This window comes from Chinchilla lanigera, unplaced genomic scaffold, assembly GCF_000276665.1.
Source record: "Chinchilla lanigera isolate Chin_1 unplaced genomic scaffold, ChiLan1.0 scaffold00063, whole genome shotgun sequence".
NCBI lineage: Eukaryota > Metazoa > Chordata > Mammalia > Rodentia > Chinchillidae > Chinchilla > Chinchilla lanigera.
The window spans coordinates 12,833,772-12,856,653 of record NW_004955464.1 but is presented as its reverse complement, the minus strand read 5'-3'; the positions used below and the strand labels follow the sequence as shown (position 1 = coordinate 12,856,653).

General features: G+C 41.3%; 1 protein-coding gene across 1 annotated transcript in view; it reads right to left on the bottom strand.

The window, feature by feature from the left end:
- Tesk2 (testis-specific kinase 2) overlaps positions 1-22,882 on the bottom strand; it is a gene marked incomplete in the record, with an annotated part of 134,585 nt that overhangs the window by 67,424 nt on the left and 44,279 nt on the right. The window contains 1 exon segment of the mRNA XM_005398714.2: positions 1,452-1,573. Coding sequence (XP_005398771.1) covers positions 1,452-1,573 — 122 coding nt within the window.

The window sequence follows — 22,882 nt, the reverse complement described above, 5'->3', positions numbered from 1 at the left end:
TGATTACCAAATTCAAGTGTGCAAAATTGGTCAAGAAAAAAGAAAATTTTAAGCATTGACTGTTCCTTTTAGCAAATGGGTTTTTGTTCATTGGCTCCTCAAAAATCTTTGTACTTTGTCGGTTGTGGTGGCACACACCTGTAATCTCAGCACTCAGGAGGTTGAGGCAGGAGGATCACTGCAAGTTTGAGACCCTACAAAGCAAGCTCAAGGCCAGCGTGAACTGCATAGCGTGACCCTGTCTCAAAAAGACAAAAAAAAAAATCTTTGTACTTTTATATATATGCTTCATACGTCATTATTTTGTTCTTTCGAAATTTCTTTCCCATCTTCTCAAAGGCTGTTAAAATTCAAAGTCTAGTTCAAGTTCTCCCCTCTAAGAAGTGTTCTTTGATTCTGTCAAGTCAATATGGCCTCTCACCCTCTGAACCTCCTCGGCACTTGGAGTTTACTTTACCAAGTAGTAGTATCCTAGTTCCCACTACATGTATGTAAATTCTAAATTCCCAGGTAGTGGGCAAATTTCTTGCTAGCAGCCACTCTGTTTTACATAAACCCATATACTTTTCTGCTGTCTGACACTTCACCAGGCACATACTATATGCTCAAAAATGTGCTCATCTAATTTATGGATTTAAATGAAAATCATCAAAATAAAAGTGCTGGCTGGATTATTTTGTAGTAGATTAGGAAGCTAATGATTTTCTATAAACACAGCAAGTTTCTGGTAAGCACATAATTTAATTTCATAATTTAGTACCACTGACAAGCCATACTTCAGCTATATGATCTCTCTCTAGTCCAATATAAGTGTATAAAAATATTAGCAATAGATGACCCTAAGTGAACTGCACTTGTATCACTTCAAAGCCTCTTACATGTGAGTCCTAATTAAACATATATTGAACTAAATTGCTTTATTTGGTCTCATTTGGAAATACACTAAAATATCAAGATAATTAAAGTGAGAATTACTCAGATTACTAGAAAGTGATAATTATATAATTACATATAAAAATAATTCTCAAAGGCAAACTGTGTCTCAAGTGACTGCTAAAAGTTTAGTGTAGACAGCTTGAAGGCATAGTATTGCTTTTATTTTCATTGATTTAATTACAATTCCTCATAAAACAATTAGGACAATGAAATAACCACATAAAGACCAATCTTTTCTTCTTGATAAATTACTAATCAGCACTAGGAAAAACTACTCTAACGAGCTGTTACCAGTGTTCTAATGAGAATAAAGTAACTTAAGTGCCAGAGCAAGTTGCCTTATTAAATCCAGTTAATTACTTGGAAATTAAGTCTCAACGGAAAGAAAAAGACCTAGAGCATAGTTAAACCCCAGCAAAACAGATGCAGCAAGATAAATGGGGAATCTCTAGCTGCCTGGGCCTTCAGTAATGTCCCAGCCTCCTCAGCGAGTCCCGGAAGGAAAGAGCCGTCACCTGAGGATGTTGGGATGGGAGAGTCTGTTCATGAGCTGCACTTCCTTCAGCATGTTCGCCCGGTTACTGCTCAGCGTGTTCATCTTAAGCGCCATCACCTGACCGGAAGCTCGGTGGCGAACCTAGAAAATTAAATAGAAAAGAGGCTCAATCTTGAGGTCTATCCCGACTAGGGCTTCTCCTTCGGCTGCACATCGCTGGAAACGCCTCCGAGTAACACTGGTTTTGCCTCGCTCACAGTCTATTTCTTAGGCCTGTAAGACAGCAAGCCGTATGAAAGACCTAATATCTTTTTCTTTTAACTTTTGGTACCTGCATATCCTAGAGGCCTGTACTACTCTGAATAGCTTAGGAAATGAATGAATTCATGCATGTTTAGAGAAGGTGTCAGAGCAAGGAAGATCCACCTACCAAAAATGCTCCCAAAACGTAAATTGCTGGAAGAAATTGGATATAAGATCACAAGAGTTTTGAAGTTATTATCCACAGTTCAAGTGGAGATAGAAGAATTGTGGCACAGCAGATGGAATGACTGGGTTAAGCATCAGCTCTTTTAAAAAGGGCTACCTTGGGGCTGGGGATTTAGCTCAGCGGCAAAAGCGCCTGCCTGGCAAGCGCAAGGTCGTGAGTTTGGTTCCCGGTACCGGAGAAAAACCAAAAAAAATAAAAATAAAAATAAAAAGGGCTACCTTAAAGACAAAGAACCTCATTAAAATGACCTTGATGAGTACTAAAGAAATCACATGCGAAATGCCTTAAATAAAAATTTATTTAATTTAAAAAAAGAGGGTCAAGAGGAGCACGTACATATGAGGTCAAAGACTACACAGAGAACATGCCAAGGTGTGTTAGTATCAGGTTTTTAGATATTTTTTATTAGTAAACATTTGTGATACATAATGAATACACTCATTGTGTTAGTACCAGTTTAGATAATTACATTAGAGTCTTGTTTTCATTAATGAATTGATTCCATTCCAGACCAAAATTATTCCACATTGAGCAGGCCAGAAAAATGTTAATACCTTAAGAAATCATATCTTTTTTTTTTTTGAAGGGCAGAGGCAGTCACACAATTTTGTTCAGTACATTTCTTTCTACCCAAGACTGAATTTAAAAACCTCTGTAACATTTCTAGTTACAATAACAACACATTAATACCCTTTTTTATTTATTTATTTTTTTGAGACAGGATCTCACTATGTAGCCCAGACTGCCCTGGAACTTGCAGCAACCCTCCTACCTCAGCCTCCTGGAGTGCTGGGATTACAGGCGTGTGCTACCATGCCCAGTTAATACCTTTTTTTAAAACCTTGAAAAAACCAGGGAAAATTTTTGAACCTAACTTCTGACAACTGACATTGGCGAGTCAGGATACCAACAGGAAAAAGTCCCTAGGTAGAATTTTCAGAGCACACCAAAAGATATGCAAAAATCCTATATAATAGTTAATCAACTAAAAAACTCTCCTCATAAGACACTAAATTCACATACTTATAGCCTCCCCCAAGCACCATAAAAATGTATCCGTAAGATAAATGTAGGGCCATAGACATAGCTCAGAGGCACAGCACCTGCCTGGCAAGTGCAAGGTCCTGAGTTCAATTCCTGATACCAAAAAATAAATAAATAAATAAAAATCAATAAGGAGGCTGGGGGTGCAGCTCACTGGTAGGTGCGCTGCCCAGGCAGGGACCCAGCCCTGGGTCTAGTCTCCAACACCAAGAGCTCAGGAGAGAGGGGCACTCATGGTAAACACAGAAAGAAGTCACTGAACTATTTAGAGCTAATATTGCAGTAACCCAACCCAAAACACCTTATAATCATTTAAACACACTCAAGTTAGATACAACAAACATGACTACACCACTTACACTACTATCCTTATACACAAAGCAAAGTCTGCTTCCAAAGTTATTCACCCTTTACAGAATTCTATCTGTTTTCCATGTGTAAGCATTATTTTCTCATTTCAGACCACACTTTTACAGGTTTTGACAACTGTAATATAGCCGAGTGTGGCGGTGAATGACGGTAATCCCACTATTTAGGAGGCTGAGGCAGAAGGATCACGTGTTTGGGGCCAGCCTGGGCTACATAATGAGACCCTGTCTCAAAAAACAAAAAAAAAAAACAAAAAAAAAACAAAAAAACAGGCAAACAAGAAAACACTGTAACACTTTACTTGAATATTCACTGCTTTCACCCTCTAAACACTGTCAGTAGCAGCAAAATGAGACTGCCAGAGAAAATATTTTCTCTTACCCAAAAGAAGCTCAATCATTCACTGAGCATAAAGTCATAAAAGTCTCAAACACCTCAAAACTTTCTGATTTTAAAACCAATCACTTCAGATCTTATACAACGAGGACTTGTTATGCAAAATGTTATCATCCTATGAACTTGAGGTGTATAGTTTCCATGTTATACTTCACTGACTAAAAACTCCAGTAGAAAATGTGACAAGTTACTTAACTTTTCAACCTCCACTAACTCCTTGTAGTAACAGTAGCCCCTGAGGAGTTTAATATAACTAGTAGTGCAGGACAGACTTCACAGCCTATCGAGAGTGCTTCAGAGATGAAACACTCGGAGCCACAGTAGCCGTAAGCAGAAAAACCGAGGAAAGAGCTGGGCAAACACGCAGTGGTAGAGAGCTTGCCCGGCATGTGAGAGGCCCTGGGATGGATGCCACACATCACACCAAAAAAAAAAAGAAAAGCGAAAAAAGCAAAGCCAAAACAGAGCCTGACAGCCTCTCCTGGGTCAGTCGGTGAGATCTGGCACTGAACTCTCGCAGTGCACCAATGACCCTGTTGTCTCGGATCTCATGACTGACGAAAGAGAAGTGGCTGTCCTTGTCAGATCCTGCATGGATAAGTTAAAAGAAACACTGAGCTCCCTGACAGTATTTTTCCGATTCTACACAAGACATCTGTGTGTTAGGGCTCTCCATCTCTGAAAGTCACTTTTCCCCCCATCATCTGAAAACAAAAATGTTCACTCTTAAGTATATTAAAACAATGTGTAAAATTCAAAGAGAACCAATTTGCATTTCAAATCAATCAGAAAAAATGTCCATTTCCTGAAACAAAGGGGTAAGATGTTGAGTATGTTTACAACTCATTCTATTTTGTCCTTCACCTTCCTAAAATATTTCTATCCTTCTCTACAGCCGCACCCCACCCCCTGCTTAATTCTACTTACCTTTCTGCATTTTTTTTTCCTTTGGTCTTCTTGAGGCAGAGTCTCACTATGTAGATCAGGCTGGCCTTGAACTCATTTTGTAGCCCAGGCTGGCCTCAAACTCCCAGCAATCCTCCTGCCTCAGCCTCCCAAGTACTGGGATTATAAGCATGTGCCACCATGTCCAGCTCTACTTACCTTTCAAGCTGCATTCAAATATCCTCTCCTCTTTGAAGCCTTCCCTGACTTTCCCTAGACTATGTGTGACTCCTTTCTTTATACTATTACCTCAGGACTACATTCATAAAGCCAGTACAATGCTCATCATACAGCTGCATGCAAATATATCTTCTCACTGGGCTAAAAAGCACCATGAGACCAGGAGCTCAGCTGGATCCATCTTTCCCTTCCTGCGCCGGGGCCTGAGGTATTTCACAGCCACCATGGAAACAATGGTACAACAGTTACTTAATACTTCTAACATTAACTTCTACACACCAGGGAACCATTTATTTACCCATGTTTTCTTTTTTTGTTTTGTTTTGTTTTGTTTCCGGTACCATGGATCAAACTCACGACCTTGCACTTGCCAGGCAGGCGCTGTGCTGCTGAGCTAAATCCCCAGCCCCTTACCCATGTTTTCTTGCGGGAAGGATACCTTTCTTTTTCTGAATTTGTTAGCAAAGGTATGGGGAAGGATACAGAGAAAAAAATTCTAAAAGATCTATGTTTATAGCAGTATTATTTGTGACGGCCAAAAGGTAGAAGCAACTCAAGTGGGCTCTAACAGATGAATAAACAAAACATGGCACCACACAATATTATTTAGTGTTTCAAAGGCAGGAAATTCTGACACATGGATGAACTTTGAGAACATTATGCTGAGAGACAGAAGCACATTCCAGAAGGAGAAAGACTACATAGTTCCACATAGACGACATATTTAGTAAAAATTACAGAGACGGGAAGTAGAATGGTGGTGCCCATGGAATGAAGAGCTGTTTTGTGACGACAGTTTGGTTTTACATATGAAAATCATCTGGAAGTTGCTTATGCAACAATGTGAATATACTTAACTCCACTAACTGCATGTCAAATTGTTAAGATGGTACATTTTATGTTCTGTATATTTTAGCACAATTAAAAATAAACAGATGTAACAAAACCACCTTGGCTGGGGATGTTAGTCACAGTGGAGCTCGCTCGGCCTGCAAGAGGGCTTGGGTTTGGGGAAGGGAGAAGGAGGGAAGGGAAAAAGAGAAAAAAGCAGATGAGAAAGACAAAACCAACGAGAGAGGGTGAGAGTGAGACAGGGAGGGAGCGGGGAGGGAGCAGGGAGGAGTGTAGAAAAAAATCACTATGGTAGGAAAACGATTCCTTGGCTGTTTTTTCAGGTTTGTCCTTGCTTTGTTTTGTTTTTTGTTTTGTTTTGTCTTGGTGGGGGTGTTTGGGACTAAAGCCGGGGCCCTCTAGCGTACTAATCACACACTTTTTCCACTGAGCAACATCTCCAGCCCTCTTTGACTTTCAAGCTCATCTGACATCACCGCAGCATCTCCAAATCCAGGCTCTGAAGAAGAGCACAGCCTGACACCGAGGTCAAGGCTGAGTGGTGGACAAGGCCTGACAACGGCTGACGGGAAGCGTACTCTGTCTGAACCTTCTCACTGTGAACAACAGGGCAGACTCAAGTAGAATTCTTCCATAAGAGCTTTCCGAAAAATGAACGTACTTATAGTAGTAGTGGCCTGGGGAAGGAGACACTGTGAGACCTGCCAGTTCCATCCTTCATGTCTCAAAGAGGACAGATTGATAACCACTAGAATAGATGATCCCTAATTTTAAAATACTGACAGTCAGGGGTGGTGGTACACGCTTATGATCCCAGCACTCAGGCAGGAGGCAGGAGGAAGGGCTGCAAGTTCAAGGCCAGCCTGGGCTACATAATCAGACCCTGTCTCAAAAAAGTAATGTAATGGAATAAGTAAAGTAAAATAAGGGTCAGGGATACAGCTCAGCAGGGATACTGCTAGCACCTGTCTAGCAAGCATGAGGTGCTAAGTTTGATTCCCAGTACCAAAAGAAAAAAAAAAAAGTAAAATACTGAGAGTCTGTGAATTTAATGAACATTTTAAGATACACTTTTTTGAAAGTTTGAGATTCTACTGATCATTTGAAAATACAGGGCTGGGTGTGGTGGCACATGCCTGTAATCCCACAAGTTTCAAGGCCAGCCTAGGCTACATACTGAGTTCAAGTTCAGCCTACTGCACAGCAGGACCGTGTCTTAAAAAAAACCCAAACCAAACCAAGAAGAAAGAGAGCATAAAACATATGGAAAAAGTGCCAGGCCTGATGGTGCATGTGCATGTCTGTTATTTGAGCACTGGGGAACCTGAAGCAGAAGCATCATGAGTTGGAAGCTCTTCTGGGCTACATAGTGGGATCAAAGTCAGCCTGGACTTCAGAGAGAGACCCTGTCTCAGAACAGATGAGAAATAAATAATAAAATAAGTAATCTTTTTTTGTCTTTTTGAGACAGGGTCTCACTATGCCTTTCAGGCTGGCCTTGAGCTCACTTTGTAGCCCAGACTGGTCTCGAACTCGCAAAAAAAAGATCATGAGGGTTTTGTTATAGTTTTTTATCTTTCATAAAATACAGTATAAGCCAGGCGTACTGGTGCACACGTGTAATCTCAGCACTCAGGAGGCTGAGGCAGGAGGATCTTTGCGAGTTCGAGACCAGTCTGGGCTACAATGAGCTCAAGGCCAGCCTGGAAGAAGAAAAAATAGGTTCTAGGTTATACAAAATCCCATGTCTGTTAGCATTACTCCACCCCTTTTTTATTCTACTCAAGTAAGCATACTGACATGAAATGAGTGAGTTAAATAAGAATAATTTTAATTCATATCTAATTTATATTTTGAAAATTAAATTATTTGCATATTTTGGAACTTTAACAATTTTTAATAACAAAGCACATGCAAAAACATTCAACCTTGTCCCTGGTAGTGTAGCTCGGTGGTAGAAGCTATGCTTAGCATGAATGAAGCCCTGGGTTGAGCCCTAGTACAGTGAGGGGTGAGGACGTAAGGGAGTGGGGGTTGCCACAGCAAACAACAATTCCATGTTTAGTAGTGTAATTATGGGAAAAAAAAACAAACAAGTTGAGGGCTGGACAGAGTGGCTCATACCCATAATCCTAGCACAGGAGGCTGAGGCAGGAGGACTGCTGTGAGTTTGAGGCCAGCCTGAACTACACAGTAAGACCCTGTTTCAAAACAAACAAAGAAACAAACAAAAAACTACGAAGATGAGAATCTCTTCTCTAGTATAGCGCCTAACATTTAGTAGTTGTTGACTCCCCCCAAAAAAATTCACTGAATTTAAATGGTTGAGTAGTTTGTTTTTTGTTTTTTGCTTGTTTTGAAGTACTGAAAATTGAACACAGTGTCCTTACATTCAGCTATAACCTAAGCTCTTTTTTATTTTTTATTTTTGAGACAGGGTCTTGCTAAGTTGCTAAATTTCCCAAGCTGGACTCGAACTTATGATCCTCCTACAAAGCAATGAATCATGAAGTTAGCTGCAGTATTAAATTAGAAGCTTAGACTTCTACCTAAGCAGTCACAGAGGGAAGAAGAAGCTGGTATAGCAACATTAATATTAAGCAAAATAGAGTTTGGGTCAATAGTTTTCAATGAGGTTATAACAACTCATTTAGTTGTTTTAGAAGTTTTCAGGTGAAATATTCTGCATTTCCCAATGCCTGGCGCAAGGAGATGCTAGACATCACACAAGGTACAGGACAGTCCTTCACGGGGAAGCACTGTCTGGTCCACTCTACGAAATGCAAATGTCTTGCCAGACAGTTAAGCAAATGAAAAATATATTTGTAATTACCTAACTTGAATTCCAACTCTATTTTACATAAAAACAAATACATCTTACATAGTTTTAACATATCCTGAATTTTCCAGGGACGCAGCTACTTTATAAATTGAGGACAAAACGCGTTTTGTTTTGTTTTGGTTTGGTTTGGTTCAGAACATCATTAATAGTTGGTCAACATTTCAGAAAATTATACTACCAATGAAAATACTGCTTCTGGTAAAGGAATCTCAATACAAGATAATCTATATCAGAATTCACTTGTAGCTTTTATATTCAGAGTAATTTAGTCTTTATTTCAAAATATCAAATATAAATAGTATATTCTTGTTTTGCATGCAAAGCAAGTTACCAATATATTTACTGTCAACTTTTTTCCCATAATGAAACAATCTAAACATACAGTGGAAGCTTGAACTTAATTCTTTCCATAATTCATAAACTTAGTTCTTCCCATAATTCTGGGTGCAACCCTAATTGGGTAAGAACTGAATCTAATTCAATGGTTAGGTTTGATGTTGACCTTACAGGGAAATCTGACTCAGTTCTCATCCAACTGGGTCTTTTTGGGGGTTTTTTGGGGGGATGGGGTCTCTCTACACAGTCCAAGCTGGCCTTCAACTCACTATGTAGCCCACCCAGGCTAGCCTCGAACTTGCAGTGATTCTCCTGCCTCACCTTCCCAAGCGCTGACATTATAGGCATGTGCCTGGCTCAACTGAGTCATCTACAAGAAGGGATTTTGGCCAGGTATGGTGGCACATACCTGTACTCCCCACACTCAGGAGGCAGGAGGATTGTAAATTCAAGACTAGCCTAGGCAATTTAGTGATTTAGCAAGACCGTGTGTCAAAATAGTTCAAGGCCAGCCTGAACTACATAGTGAGACCCTGTCTCAAAGAAACTTTTTTTTCTTTTAAGCGCTGGGAACACAGCTCAGTTCAAAGGCCCTACGTCACTGGTGCTGAACCTATGACATGTGCCGCAGCGGGCACGCAGATCCTTCTTTGTCAACACGCAAGCCAAGTCACCCCAGCAGCCGAGTGTTGCATAATAGTTGCTTTTTCTAAACTAAAACCTCAGTATTCAGGTTTAATTGCAGTGCTGGCACTTTGCGATAAATAAGTAGGTTTTCAGATGCAGTTTGGGCACTTGTCTCTAAAAGTTCAGAGCACTGCTAGGTTGAACATCCAGTACCACTGGGGGTCGGGGGGAATCTACTGACTACTTCAGTAACTCTTATTAAAATACTCATACTCCAAATTTTGAATATGAAAATCTGTATTTTTACTAACTTAACTTTGTTTTTCTTTACCATATAGAGTATCATGTTCATTTTTTAAAACTATAAGCAATAATAAATGAAATTACAAGTATGTTAAAAATAGGCAGGCATGGTGGTATACACACGTAATCCCAGCACTTGGGAGGTTGAGGCAGGAAGATTAACACAAGTTTGAGGTCAGCCTGGGCTACAAAGTGAGTTCAAGGCCAGTCTAAACTACACAGGGAGACCCTGTCTCAAAAAACAAACAAACAAACATTGTTAAACGGCAAACATACAGCTAACACCTATAGTACTTATTACACGTTTTGCTGTATAACTGCTTTATAGAGTTTAATTCTTTTTCTTTTTTCTTTTGGTGGTTGGAGGCTGGGGATTGAATCCAGGCGCTTCACGTTGAAGTACATCCTCAGCCCTTTATTTTTTATTTTGAGACAAGATCTAGCCAAGTTGCTAAATTCCCCAAGCTGGGCTCAGACTTGCGATTCTTCTGCCTCAGCCTCTTCGAGTGTTGGGATCATAAGTATGTACCACCATGCCTGGATTACATGAACGCATTTAATCCTCAAAAGAACCTTGTGAGGTAGATATTAGTAATATCTTCATTTTACAGCTGTGGAAATTGAGGCAGAGACTAAATGGCCTTCTCTATCTCTTTTTTAACAGTAGCAAAGTTTTATTACATGTAGGAAAAAAAGTGCAACACTGTCACATGCGAGTGGGCCCACAGAAGGCAAACACAGGCGCCTCAGGGGCTTCCTCAAGATCATTCATCTGGTAAATTATAGAGTCAGATTTCGAACCTAGGTAACACAAATACTGGGCCTGACAGAGTTGAAACAACCAGTGTAAGGAAAAAAGCACTGTGTGGACATGATAGTTACTCTGTTAAAGAACAATGATCTTGAGGAGCTGGGGATTTAGCTCAGTGGCTCAGCGCCTGCCTGGCAAGCGCAAGGTTGTGAGTTCAATTCCCAGTACTGGAGAAAAACAAAACAAACAAACAAAAAACCCCCACAAAGGACAATGATCTTGTATGTATCTAATAACAGAGCCTCATAACACATAAAACAAACCTGATCATAGAAGGCATACCTGACAAATATATGCTCTTTATGAGATATTTTATACCACTTAAGAAACTGAAAACAAAGGAAAAAAACAACAACAAAAAAGAAACTGGAAGCTCTAGAAGACAAGAAATGATTAAGGATATAGAATATTTTGTTTACTTTTTGTTTCATTTTGATTTTTTTTTTTTGTTTCATTTTGATTTTTTGTTTCATTTTGCTTGTTTTGTTTTTGTCTTTTTGAGATAGGGTCTTGCTATGTAGTTCAGGTTGGCCTTGAGCTCACACTGTAGCCCAGGCTGGTCTTGAACTTGCAAAGATCCTCCTGCCTCAGCCTCCTGAGTGCTAGGATTACAGGTGTGTGCCACTATACCTGGCCTGTTTTTTTTGAGACAGGGTCTTGCTAGTACTTCAGGCTGCCTTGAACTCATTATGTATCCCAGGCTGACCTCAAACTTGTGGTAGTCCTCCTGCCTCAGCTTCCTGAATGCTGGGATTACATGTCTGGCTTAGGATATGGAACATTTTAATAATAAAATTAGCATGTTTGACATAATCTTGCCTCAATCAAGGTAGGCTTTTATATAAAAAATTTACTGAAATGCAGATAATACATCATAAACTTCAAAGCATCAAAGTAGCTCAAGAACCACTTTCCTAGGCCTCCATGAAATAAAATTAGACAAAAACAACAATAAAACCGATGGGTCTGCGCGCACAAGGCCTTGGGTTTGGCCCTCAGCATTGCCAAGAAAAAAGAAGTAAGAAAAGTAAGTTTACCTATTTGGAGACTAAAACATACACTGCTAAGTAACTCTACAGCAGGCAGGCATGATGGCACACACACGAGGGACCTGCTACTCTGGGAGGCGAAGCAGGAGGGTTGCTCAAGTCCAGGAGTTTGGCCAGCCCTGGCAACATAGAGAGAACTCATCTCGAAAACAAAACCAAAACCACAGGGGCTTAAAAAAGTCACCACAAAAAATTACAAAATATTTAGAAGTGAATGACAAAAGTATATATGCCAAAACATTAGCAGTAGCTAACATACTTAAGAGGTAGTTTATGGCCCTAAACCCATCTATTTTAAAAAAAGCACAAGCCGGGCATGGTGGTGCACGCCTGTAATCCCAGCACTTGGGAGGCTGAGGCAAGAGGATCGTTGCAGTTCAAGGCCAGCCTCAGCTACAGAGTTCAAGGCCAGTCTGAACTGCATAGTGAGACTTTGTCTCAAAAAGACAAAAAAAATCTAAAAATTTAAAAATTTTAAAAAAGCACAGTGGAAAATATTAACCCATCTATTTTCTTTTCATAGATCAAACTCTAATTAATGGCAAGGTGCCTAGTTTAAAATTGAGCAACATGGTAACCTTCCTTGAGGCTAGGAGAGACCACGTAACAGTCCCAGTAAGAGAAGGTCCAAGGGGAAATTGCCATGTGCAGCTGCTGAGAATGCCAGCATTTTCCTGATGAATTTGTTCTTCTCCCTTCCTCCTTTTTACAGCCCAGACTAAACACAGATGTGACACCTGCATCAGGAGAAGTGATCTTGTGCTATGATTCAGGCATAGTTTGTTGGGGGCTTAATCCTCAGATTGGTGACATGAGAGGTAGTGGGGTTTTTCTCCCCCACCTTGAGCTACAGCTTAGCCTGCCCCACTCTACCCCTTTTTGAGACAGGGTCTTGTTAAATTGCTAACCTGCCCAGGCTGGGCTGGAATTTGTGGTCCTCCTGGCTCAGCCTCCCACAGAGCAGGGATTATAGGCCTATGTCACTATACCCAGCATGGTAGTATTGAGGCAGGAGATTAGGGTATAGCAGGGTGGCTAAAAAACAGGATGTAACTTGTCAATTACAGCTGAGCAACAGGAAGTGAACTGTTAATCACAGCCAGAATGCATGGAGAGAACAACTTCCAATGGGACCAGATCTGACCAGATAAAAGATGGTGGCCATTCACTTTGCCGCCACTGACATTTTCCTGTTTTGCTGTCTTCCCGTTTCTGTGTGGCCTGTCCTACATGTGAGATGTATCTTTACTCCTCTTGCATTTCTCTTTCTTTCACCTTTTCCCTTTTCTTCTTTTACTTTAAGTGAAATTTCTTTTTTCCTTCTTTTACTTTAAAATAAAAGTTACATTTACCTGTTTATCAGATGTCCTGGCCCAAAAGAACCCCAAATCACAGACAATAGCATGCAACTTTTAAGAAGCAGGTGTAATACAACAACCACTGCTAATTTCCTATCACCTTGTTTTGAAATTCTGTATCATTTTTATTGTTTTTATGGTTTTTTTTGTTGTTGTCATTCTTTTTGTTCTTTTCTCTTTAAAATTTAAAATTAAAAAAAGAAAGAAGTAGTAGGGCATCCCCAAGGGGCCGGGGATACAGATCGGTGGCACAGCACCTGCCTGACAAGTATAAGGTCCTGAGTTCAATTCCTGGTACCAAAAAAAAAAAAAAGAAAGAAAAGAATTGAGGCCTAGTGGGACCTAATAGGAGGTCCTCAGATCATTGAGGGGCATGGCCTAGAAAGGGATTAAAGTAATAGTTCTTAGGGATCCCTGAGTTATTTCTCTCAAGAGTGAGTTGTGCCAGGCATGGGGGTATACACTTGAAATCCCAGCACTCAGGAGGCTGAGGCAGGAGGACTGCAGTGAGTTCAAGGCCAGACTGAATTATATAGCGAGACTCTGTCTCAAACATAACGTCAGTTGTCACCAAAGCCTGAGTCTGACCTGTGAACCAAGCTATTGCAAGTGCCATGCCCTTGAGCCTCCAGAACAGTGAGTGAAATACATTTCTCTTCTTTACAAAGTGGCCTACTTCAGGTATCTTTTTATAATAATGAAAACTGGACTAACACATGTTGTAACCAAAAGGAAAGTTCACTCACCACAGATAGTAGAAGTTAGCAAAAGCTTGGATTGTGGATGGCTTCCTCAAGCAATTGGGTTTTTATTCCCCACCCTCCAAAGATTTCTTTTTCTTTTTCTTTTTCTTTTTCTTTTTCTTTTTTTTTTTTTTGGTCTTTTTGAGACAGGGTCTCGCTGGCCTTGAGCTCACTTTATAGCCCAGGCTGGTCTCGAACTCACACTGATCCTCCTGCCTCAGCCTCCCGAGTGCTGGGATTACACATGTGTGCCACCACGCCCGGCTCCCCCAAGATTTCTTAACAAAAATTAATCTCTTATTTGAATAAGGCTCTATGTTCAAGTGTCTGTAACGTCCCACCAAAGACAATATCAACTGGTTGCAAAAAACTAAAAACAAATGGGTTGAGCTAAGCGTGGTGGCGCACACCTGTAATCCCAGCACTCAAGAGGCTGAGGAAGGAGGATCAATGTGAGTTCAAGGTCAGCCTGGGCTACAAAGTGAATTCAAGTCCTGGCTGAACTACATAATGAGACCCTGTCTCAAATGGGGGTGGAGGGGGTGGTAAAAGAACTATAGATACCAGAAAAAGAATAAACCTAAGGAAAGTGTACTAATAAAGATAAAATCAAACAAATTATTAATAGAAGCCAATAAACCAAAAGCTAATTATTAAGAGAAAAAAATTCATAAACAGCTATAATTCTAAGTGACTCTGATCAAGAAAAAAATCTTCTATCTTCTGGTCCGCACCCACCCTTCTAGACTCATGACAGGCCTGCCAGTCCTTCATCTGCACCCTCCAGGCCAGACACAAATAGTCTCTCATCGTTCCCAGAATATTCCATGTTGTTCCTCTGTACCTGTGCACGTGCGTTCCCAGCTCGGGATCCCCTTTCCCTGCTTGCTCTCCCTGACAAGTTCTTTATCCTGTAAGAAAACTCAGGCTGATCTCTGGAAAGGCTTCACTGACCTTTTCAAACAAGCTTTGCATTGGCGCCCAGTCCTGTATTCCCTGGACCCTACGCCTACTTTCACACACTTAGCAGCTGTGTACTAAACAATTTCAGGCCCTTACTAAATGCTCCATTTTAACAGATACTGCATTTTTAATCTCTCTCCTGTCTTCTACCCCAGGCAAGGGACTCTGTTAGGACAGGATTTTATCGTATTTCTCCATCCCTAGTAGCTAGCTCAATATCCTACACCTAATAAGCATTATTAACTAGATACCTACTGAGGAAATAAATGAATTGATGACAGCAAATAATTATAGAGAGCAATTAATTATTACACGCTGCAATGCAGCTATGGGCACAGTTACGTGAGATTACAAAGGGAATGAGTCAACCCTCTGAGTCTCCTCACTGCAAAATAATTCATTCTAGATGCAGCTTTTTGCAATAGTCTTTCACATGTCTCTACACATGTCCTTTTACAGAAAACAACTACAGGCACTGAGTGAATCCCAGTTTCTGATACACTTGGAACACTCCCAATCAACATGGTGAACGGTTTTGGAGACATTTCTGCACAACAGTATATGCACAGTAAAGCTTGTTGCCTGATGAACTTTCTCTTGATATCAGCTAGGCACCACAAGAGGTGCCTAAATTATTTTTACTAATTAGTAGCCCAGTTTTCCACATTAGCTCTGGAGCAAATGTTAAGATATACTCAATATAACCAAAAGCTACAGTTGTACACTGCTGTGTGTGAACTTTAAGTATACATGTGACACATACACCAGAGGTCTGATTTTTAAAACATCAATTCACATACCCCAAGCAGTGAACCTCCCCAGGACAGATTCCAAAACCAAATTAATGGCCAGCTGTGGTGGTACACGCCTCTAATCCCAGCACTTGGGAGGCTGAGGCAGGAGGATCACTGTGAGTTTGAGGCCAGCCTGGGCAACACAGTGAGTTCAATACCAGCCTGGACTACACAGTGAGACCCTATCTCAAGAAAAATAAATAAATAAAAATAAAAAATAAATGCAACACGAAAAAAATGGGAAACTGATCAAGAAGCAGTTGTGAGAAGTAATAAGAATATGCAACAAAGACCATTTATAAGGTAGAGAATCATAAGAACTGGACAGCTAGGGTAGAGGTTAGGAGGAAGCCAGCTGCTACCAACCTCTTCCTCCCAGGCTTTCCAATGCTCATCTTTAAAAACACGGGCAGCAGGTAGGAGGTAAGTTCTTTTTCTCTCTCACTCGTTCTTCTACAAATCCTTGCAATACAGCACCAGCCCCTCGGACGCCGTGGCAGCTTTGGCCTGTCAGCAGGAACCTGGTCTGACCTTCGCTGTCTCTCACAGGCTTTCTTTTCCTTCTTCCCATGCCGCCCCCAAAGAAACCTCTTAAGTTTAGCCCTTGCTGCTTTCGTCTTCCCTACCCACTCTCTTTTCACGGACTTCCTCACATTCAGCACATTTTCAGTTTTGACAGTGAAAAAAATGTGCTCAAGGGGCTGGGGATTTAGCTCAGCGGCACAGCAACTGCCTGGCAAGTGCAAGGTCGTGAGTTCAATTCCCAGTACCAGAAAAAAAAAAAAAACAGAAACAAAAAAAAATGTGCTCAATTCATACAGACAGCACTTATGTCAACGTAACCCCAGTGCTGGACAACTAAGACCTTCTCTACACTGTTTCCTTAGCCCCATTCTTGATTTTGAAGGTTACTTTTTTTTTAATTTTTTTTTGGTTTTTCTCCGGTACCGGGAACCGAACTCACGACCTTGCACTTGCCAGGCAGGCGCTTTGCCGCTGAGCTAAATCCCCAGCCCCCTTGAAGGTTACTTTAATTCTGCAGCAAATCAACGGCTGCAACAGCCGGTTTGCTAAGAGGAGAGGTACCAGCAGACATAGAGTAGTGCTGCTCATAGCTGTTTTACGGGTCAGGGAGGTTCTGATCACTTCCGGAGCTCTCCAGCCACTGTGCTCTCCAGATAGCCTTAGCATATCCTGCCACCTCGGCGGGAGCAAACCTGAAGACTGCTATGTCAGAAACGCCCAGCTGGCCCTCTCCTAGCCTCTACCCTCACGCAGAACACCTGCTGCTCACGTCACCCTCAGTGCCAGCGCGCGGCCCTCCTACAACAGCGGCTTTATATCCCTCCAAGACCACAAGGCTTCCGGTGCCATCATGGCCACTACAGCACTGCATCTTGGCGAAGGGTGGCACACACGGTGCTGAGACAAGCACTCAGAGAGGCACACACAGAAGCACAAGCACAACCACGTGATGAAACAATTTGAGAAAAATCCTTGAGTATTTGTAGACTCAGGCTGCAGTAACAACCACATTTAAGAGAAAACAGAAACCAAGTGTGGTGGTGGCTGCCTGTAATCCCAGCATTCCGGGAGGCTAAGGCAGGGGGATCTCAAATTGACCCAGTCTCAAAATAAGAAATAAAAAAAGGACTGGAGATACAGCTCAATGTGAAAGCCCTGGGTTCAAAAGGGGAGTGGGGGTATGCACTTTCTTGCAAACTTAGCAAGTTACAGTTTGGAAGGTTTAAAAATAATTGCCAGGTGTGGGGGTGTACACCTGTAATCCCAGCACTCGGGAGGCTGAGGCAGGAGGACCACACTGCAACTTCAAGGCTAGCCTGGGCTACACAGTGAGTTCCAGACTAGCCTGAACTACATAGTGAGACCCTGTCTCAAAACACCCAAAATAACCACAATAATAATATAAAAAATACTGATTACACTAAGCATGGTGGTGCATGCCTTTAGTCCCATGTATTTGGGAAGCTGAGGCAGAAGGACTGCTTGAGTCCACAAATGAATTTATTAATTTATTTATTTGTTTGTTTGTTTGTTTGTTTGTTTTGAGACAGGACCTCCCTATGTAGTGCAGGGTGGCCTTGAACTCACTAGGTAGTCCAGGCCGGCCTCAAACTCGTGGTGATCCTCCTGCCTCTGCCTCCCAAGTGCTAGGATTATGGGGGTGTGCTATCACACCTGGCCTTGAGTCTAGGAATTGGAGGCAAACCTGACCAACACAAGGAAATCCATGTCAAAAAAAAAAAAAAAAAAAGACCCAGCATAGTGACACACACCTGTAATTCCAGCACTCAGGAGGCTGAGGCAGGAAGCTTGCAAGTTCAAGGCCAGTCTGAGCTATACAGTGAGTTTAAGGCCAGCCTGGACTATATAAAAAGACTTTGTTGCAAAATAAAATAAAATAAAATAAACTTTAAAAGATATTATTCTTGGGGCTGGGGATATAGCTCAGTGGCACAGCGCTTTCCTGGCAAGCACGAGGTCATGAGTTCGATTCCCAGTACTGGAAAAAAAAAGGTATTATTCTCAAGTTTTGATACAGAGTCACTACAGCCATTGCAACAGCACTGGCATTTGGAAATTTAGTATCTAAATCCCAGACAAAGCTACCAAAAACATAAAACCTTCACCTTCCCCTTCCCAAGCACAAAAACAAAACATCCCGATACAAAATACCATTCACCTGCTAAAATGTTCTCCTTACTTTCCTTCAACCACAACTGTTGATCCTGCTATGGACAAAGAACTTGCATGACAAACTGCATGGCTACTAAATAATAAATGGGTAACCATGAACATGAATAAATCAATTTTTCATGACCAAGCAGATGGCAAATATGAGATGGTATTTTTAGGGTTTGGTTTTTTTTGTTTGTTTGGTTGGGGGTTTTTTTGCTCTTTTTGAGACAGGGTCTCGCTATACAGTTCAGGCTGGTCTTGAACAGACTTTCTAGCCCAGCTGGCCTCGAACTTGCAATGATCCTCCTGCCTCAGCCTCCCAAGTGCTGGAATTATAGGCGTGCACCACCATGCCCAGCTGTTTTTTGTTTTTGGAGCTCAAACCTAAGGGCACGGTCACTGACTTACATCCCCATGTTTTTTTAATTTTCAGACAGGATCTCACTGAATTGCCAGGGCTGGCCTCACATCTGGGATCCCTCCACCTCAGCCTCCCGAGGAGCGGGGATTACAGGCGTGCACCACTGCACCTGTCCTACTCAGCTCTTGTAGGTTATAAGTTCACTGTTTCTTACACTGGGATATTTCCAGACATGATGCTATTGGTTCAAAAATATGTAACAGGACAGAAAGTGGGAACTTCAGCCTCTATCTTACAACTAGTTTGATACTTAACAATATAAATCAGAAAAACTCTATAACTGACTATATATAAATTATCATATTCCACATATAGCATAAGCAAATAAAATTAATTAAGCAAAAATTAGGCAGTATATCTCCTTCTCATACACGGAAATAAATTAGATGAAACCTTCCATTCATCAATTAGGTAGCCAGGAATTCAAATCCTAGCTCTACCATCTTTACTCATTCTGGTATATTTGGCAAGATACCAAACATCTCTGAACCTCAGCTTCCTCATGTATAAACTAGAAGTATAGCCAGGCATGATGGCGCACGCCTGTAATCCCAGCACTTGGGAGGCTGAGGCAGGAGGATCATTGCGAGTTCAAGACCAGCCTGGGCTACAAAGTGAGCTCAAGGTCAGCCTGACCTGCACAGCGAGACCCTGTCTCAAAAAGACAAAAATAAATAAATAAATAATAAATAAACTAGAAGTATAAAGATTTACAGGATTGTTATATTATACAAAATAATATGTACAAGTTCTTAACATAGTACCTAGCACAAAGCAAAAACTCAATAGACCTTAGCTGCTTACATAATAGAATAACCCCAAATTGTATATTATATATGTAGCCATTATTCTAAGTGCTTTACATACACTACCTTATCATATCTTCTCAACAGTTCCAAAGGTAGATACTACTACAATCTTCATTTTGCAGATGAGGAGATAGAGGAAGAGAATTCAAGTTATTTGCCCAGGGTTAGAAAATTTACAGGAAGTAGCCAAGATGCAAACCAATTTGGTCTGTTTCAGAGTCGCTGTTATGTTGCCTCACAATATATTTCTATACCACACACACACACACACACACACACACACACACAATGCATAAACAATTTTCCCTCATGTAACAAATACTTAGTGTTCTCTATGTGGCAGAGTCTGTTCCAGGTACTGAAGACAACAGAGATGAAAGACAGTTTTGCCAGGTATGATGGTGTGTGACTGTATTCCAGCTACACAGAAGGCTGAGGCAAGAGAACAGCTTAAACTCAGCAATTCAGGGCCATCGTAGGCAACACAGAACTATCTCATTTCTTAAAAAACAGAAAAGTTGTGCCGGTGATATAGCTCAGCAGCACAGTGCCTGCCTGGCAAGCACAAGGTCCTGAGTTCGAGTCCCAGTACAAAAAAAAAAAAAAAAAACACAGAAAAGTGGCTTTTTGTTAGTTTGTTTTCAGTACTGGGAACTAAACCCAGGGTTGATATTCCAGGTGTGGGCCACCAAGCCCAGTTAGAGTTTGATCTAACAGAAAAAGACACATATATAAACAAATGGCATTGAAAAAATCAATGTTGTGATAAAAGACTATAAAATACACAGGAGGCACAAAGGAAGGAATGGTCAATCATGCTACAAAAAAATATGGTAACAGTAAGAAATCAAGGCATCTGACTTCACATAATCATCAAAATAAAACCACAGATTGATCTAAAATCAAATCTGAACTGTCATATAATATTGAAAGAGAAGAAGTAACAATATCAAAAAGTTTGAGGCCAGGCACAATGGTACATGCTGTAATCCTAGCTACTTGGGAAGCTGAGGCAAGAGGATCACAAGTTCACGGCTAGCCTGTGCAATTTAAGAAAATCCTGCCTCAAAATAAAATAAAAAGGCTGAAAATGTAGCTTTGCATTCCCTGGGTCCAATCCCCAGAATTATTATAGCTGGGTGTAGTAGTGCTGGCCTCTAATCCAGCACTGAGGAGTCTGACAGGAGAATCACCATAGGTTCAAGGCCAGTTGGACTACATACTGAGACCCTGTCAAAACCAGTAATAATAATTATTATTAGATGAATAATAATTAATAATAGATTAGGAGTGTAACTCAGTGCCTGCCTACCAAGCACAGGCCCTGAGTTCAATACACAGCACTGCAAAAACCATTAATAAGATGGGCATGGTGGCACATGCCTATAATCCCAGCACTTGGAAGGCTGAGGCAGGAGGATTGCCATGACTTCAAGGACAGCCTGAACTACACAGTGAACTGAAGATCAGTCTACCCTACATAGCGAGACCCCATCTAAAAAAAACAAAAAAAAGTAGTAATAAAAGTTACTACCTGTTTGATGTACAAGACAGGCACTGTTATAGACTACAGTAAAAACACATAAATTGTGCTCACTGTAAGATCACATTTCGTCATCAAGACTCTGGCTTGTAAATGTTCAGGTACACACTGTACACTGGCTCCCTCGCCTCTCCTGCTATTGCTACTCAGGCTGCCCTGCATGTCTTCTTTCCTCTTCAACCTTTAAAGGTTGAAGTTCCTCAGTACTTGGTCCCAGGCCCTCTTTTATTCTAAACCTGGCTACAGCCCCTGTGTCATCTTATTCCCATCCAGGGCATCAGCTACTATATATTAGGGGCTCACAAATCTACATTTCCAAGCCTGAACCATCTTCTCAGCTTCAGATTTTTTTTTTTCTTGAGACTGAGTTTTTCTGTTGCCCAGATTGGCTTCTGAATGCCTATGCTCAAGCAATCCTCCTGCCTCAGCCTCCCAAGAAACTGTGTGCATGACCACACCCAGCTCTGAATCCCAGATCGTAATGAACAGCCATTTATTGATCATTTCCAAGTATAAGTCCCATGAGCACCTCACACTCAAGTCCCAATCTGAAATCATCAAACATACTCCTTCTTCAGGGTTCAAATATCCAGTTGCTCATGAAAACACCTTTGATCACTTTTCTTTGTCATCACATCTAACCGTTCACCAAGTTTTAGACAATACCTTCTAAACACCTCTCAATTTTTACAAGCATAGTTAAATTGGTAAATTAAAAAGTATGTTTAATATTTTAAATTGTTTTACTCTCCTTCCCCTGTCCCTGGGATAGACACAGATCACACATCTTTCACCTGGACCACTGCCAAACTGAAGCTGTCCTTACACTGTCCAGTTCTTTCCAAGTCTTGAAATCAGAGCAGTCTTTCTATCAGCATATCAGCCTATATAAGACCTGCTTAAAAGCAAGTCCTAAAAGATCAAGTCCAAAATCCTTATCCCTAATGACCTCTGTGGACAGTGAGGTTCTCGGCAGCATACCGCTCCTGTTCTCTGCCACACTATTTCACCTGCTCCAGTCGCACTGGGATTTGCTCAGATCTAGCCGGACTCCGGACTGTGCACGTCAGACCTCTGAACACACTGCATGACCACCAAGCGTCTTCTCAAGTGCCTCCTTGCCTGGCTCATTCCTCCTCACCCTCCAGCTCTCGGCAGAAGCATCCCTTTCTCAGAAAGGCCATTCTGCCTCCCTAAATGAGTCTGGCCTTTGCATTCCCACTGCAGTCTTCACAGCAAAGGGCTCCAGGTTACCCTCATGATTGCCACCTCCTGTGTTCAAGTTCTCATGGGACCGCCCCCTTTGAGCAGAAGCAGGATCTGTGACTGACTTCTAACCAATATGGCAAAAGCAACTTTAAATTAGAAGCCGAGCGTGGTGGTGCACACCTGAAATCCCAGCACTTGGGAGGTCAAAGCAGGAGGACTGCCATGAGTTTGAGGCTGCCTGAACTGCATAGCAAGACCCTGTCTCAAAAATAAATAAATAAATAAATATTTTTATTTTAAAATAAATTTGATTTTTAAATTAATTAAATAAATAAATAAAGAGTAAATTAGAAATTTAAAAAATTAACTGCAACCCAAATGTAATGATGTCACATACGAACATACACCATCCTGCTAGGGAACACTCTCGCTGGCTGTGAAGAATCAATAGCCACGCTGTGTGCTGTAAATACAGAAAGGCCACCTCCAACAAGAGCCTTGTGCATTTGGCCTCAAACAAGAGAGCAGGCCTGGCTGATACCTCGAAGGTAACTCTGGGGACCCAAGGAAACAAGACTTAGGACTCCCGCACTCAGGGTGCAGTGCTGCACACCTGCAATCCCAGCACCCCAAGTGCAGCCTAGACAATTCAGGGACTTGGCGAGA